The sequence below is a fragment of the Sinocyclocheilus anshuiensis genome, unplaced genomic scaffold (genome assembly GCF_001515605.1).
Source record: "Sinocyclocheilus anshuiensis isolate Anshui unplaced genomic scaffold, SAMN03320099.WGS_v1.1 scaffold2563, whole genome shotgun sequence".
Taxonomy (NCBI): domain Eukaryota; kingdom Metazoa; phylum Chordata; class Actinopteri; order Cypriniformes; family Cyprinidae; genus Sinocyclocheilus; species Sinocyclocheilus anshuiensis.
Window position 1 is genome coordinate 33628 of NW_015558705.1, and position 2890 is coordinate 36517.

Consider the following 2890-nt stretch of genomic DNA (forward strand, 5'->3'; position numbering starts at 1 on the left):
TCATTACCAGCCATATGGAAAGAAACTCACCAAAGTATCAAATGGAAAAGCGATGGCATTGTTCAGACAGACAGCAAAAACACAAATTTTGGCTTATCGAACTGTTTTTGAAGGTGCATTTAGAACATATAAATTAGCTAATAAAATCCAGTACGGATATGTTTTGAGCCTTGTTTTTCTGCACAATAAACATGCAATGCAATGTTACAATATTTTTATTCAAATTTTTATTTAACATGCAATGAGGTCAAAAAACGATCAGCTAACCAATTATATTTTTGTGTTTTTATTTACTAGCCCTTGATTTACAGAAATAAAATACAACCATATTATGTTGATTAAAGAGAGACAGAGAGAAATTTTTTTTGATCCAGTGGTTAAAGGGACTACATCAAAAACTTGTTATTAGTGACACCGGTGGCTGTTAGGTGGTCTTATTTACTTGTGCTTGCACTTGCTTTGTGCACACTTAACATACAAGACAATCATAACTTGATTTAATCCCCGATTATCGCGTACGCATGCACTATTCTATACCGTTTTGTAATATATAGTGCAATTTTTGTTCAAATTCCAAAAAGAAAAAGTGCACTTTAAATACCTGGATTGTGCACTTAATTAGCGCAACAAAAAAAAAAGAAAGAAAGAAAGAAAGTGTGGAATGCACTCATCTGTCGCAGAATGAATTACATAGCAGAGGGGGAGGAGCTACCATACTCCATTAATGAATGATAAAATAACCTTATACAATTCATCCACTATAAGTGGTATTGTTTCCCATATCTTTATCTTAATTTGGAATAGGAGGAATTATTTTAACAATAAACAAATCATTACAATTAAATACATAAAAGTGGCCCATTTTTATTTAGTTATACATGAAGATAAAATAGCATGAATAAAGAGATAATAAACTAAACATGTTTTGTGATTACAACAGCTACATTACAGCTTAGAAACTGTTAGTGACACAAGCTAAAAACAATATCAATATCTACAATAACAATATCTAAACACTTGAATTATCTACAAACACAAGCTCTTATTTTACAAAAACATGATGCTCAGCAACAATGGCCAGTTGAAGAACTGCAGTAGAAGACGCTATGTAGTAGTTCAAGATGTTACTAAATTACAACCATAAATTCTAAAATAGTTATTGTGGTTGGGCCATTGAGAATTACAAATTTGATCATGAAATATAATTCTAAATGCTGGGCTGCTTATGCACAATGTACTCAGTTAATATGGGTGCTGTAACTATACACTGCTTTTGTGTGTGGTGTTAAACAGCTTAATAAACCATTCATGGCCTCAAAAAACACAAGATGAGCAAATTTCTTTTAAAAACAATTCTAAAATGATTCTTTAATACATTTTAGTGTATTGAATTGAACACAATCTGTCACAAAAGAATTGATTTATGAACAATTTACACATTAATTCATGATGCTTGTGTCAAATGAACAAGGCCCAATGTCTGTATTTTATTGTATAGTCAATCATTGACTATTACCAGTGCAACAAAATACATTAAATATACAACCTAAAATTCATCAGTTTGTTTTAATGCAGATCGTTCAGGTAATTCATTAATTTTTGGTCTTTTTTGTGTTGCATTGCAACTTAAAGGACTCCAACTCGGTTGGACTTCTACATTCAAGTTGTTGTGGCCTGAAATAACATATAGGTTTCAAGTGTCCTGCCCATCACTGTCCTCCTGCTGTTGGGTGACTGGCGGGTTGCCTGGATAATCTAGAAGCGAAATAGGGGTCTCCTTTGCCCCTGTTTGCTCCCGCTCACGTCTAGTGATTCCTCTGCTGCTTGCCTTCGAAGATATTGTCTGACCCCGGAACAGCTGAGCCTGACGTTGACAGAGACCCACTTTGCTGAGCAGTATAAAGACATCTCCTTGGAAGGCCTTGGTGAAGATAGCATATAGAAAAGGGTTAGCACAGGAATTCAGAGGGTAAAAGAGCACCAAGAGGATCTTGGAGTTTGACACAGTGATGAGCGGGTGGTCCAACGCAGCGGTCATAGCGTACATTGAAATTGGTGCCATGCAGAGGAAGTCTGTAAAAATGAGCACAGCCATGCGCTTGGCAATGTTGGTGTCTTTGATGGTAGACTGATGACTGGGGTTGTGAACAGCACAATAGATCTTGATGTAACAGGCACAAATGACTACAAAAGCCAGGATGTTAAAAACAAGCACACATAGGATGTAGATCTGGTCACCAAGTGTCTGAGTGTCCATGGGCAGACAAATGCTGACCTTCTGGTAGCTGCTGACCCCAATGAGAGGCATAAGAGCTAATAAGAGGCAAAAGATCCAGCCTACCAGCATGATGACTGAAGCATGGGACAGATGCAACTTACGGTCCAGTCTCATGGCGTATGTGATAGCATACCAGCGTTCCAGAGTAATAGTGGTCAGTGTGTAGACCGAAAGTTCACTAGCAAAGATGGAGAAGAACCCAGCTAGGTTGCATCCCGGACCTGTCTGCCAATCAATAGCATGATTATAGTATTCAGAACGTGTGTGGAGGTCCACGGAAGCAATCAGCAGAAGGTAAATGCCCATACACAGGTCAGCAAAGGCCAGGTGGCACATTAAAAACCTTGAAACTGACAGTTTGTAGTGGCTGGTGAGCAGTACCAACAGTACAAGCAGGTTGCCCAACACAGCAAGCAAACTGACAAACCACACAGATACCCTTAGAAAGCTGAAACCCATGATGTCCTCACATGGGTTGAACTCATCAGGAGCAGGAAAACAGACAACCTCCTCTCCCTCCTCACACACAATGTAGTCATAGCGGCTGTCAAACTCATGGCTGGTGTCTTCCTGGGGGTTCTTCAGCGTTTCGCCAAAGCCCACATCCTCATC

At 38.5% G+C, this 2890-nt stretch overlaps 1 protein-coding gene across 1 annotated transcript in view; it reads right to left on the reverse strand.

Annotated features, from left to right (window-relative positions):
- Positions 1 to 1483: 1483 nt before the first annotated feature.
- LOC107681439 (thyrotropin receptor-like) overlaps positions 1484 to 2890 on the reverse strand; it is a 28527-nt gene continuing 27120 nt past the window's right edge. Inside the window, exon 10 of the mRNA XM_016477744.1 lies at positions 1484 to 2621. Within this exon, the coding sequence (XP_016333230.1) occupies positions 1694 to 2621 (928 nt within the window). The 3' untranslated portion in view covers positions 1484 to 1693. The remainder of the gene's footprint in view (positions 2622 to 2890) is intronic.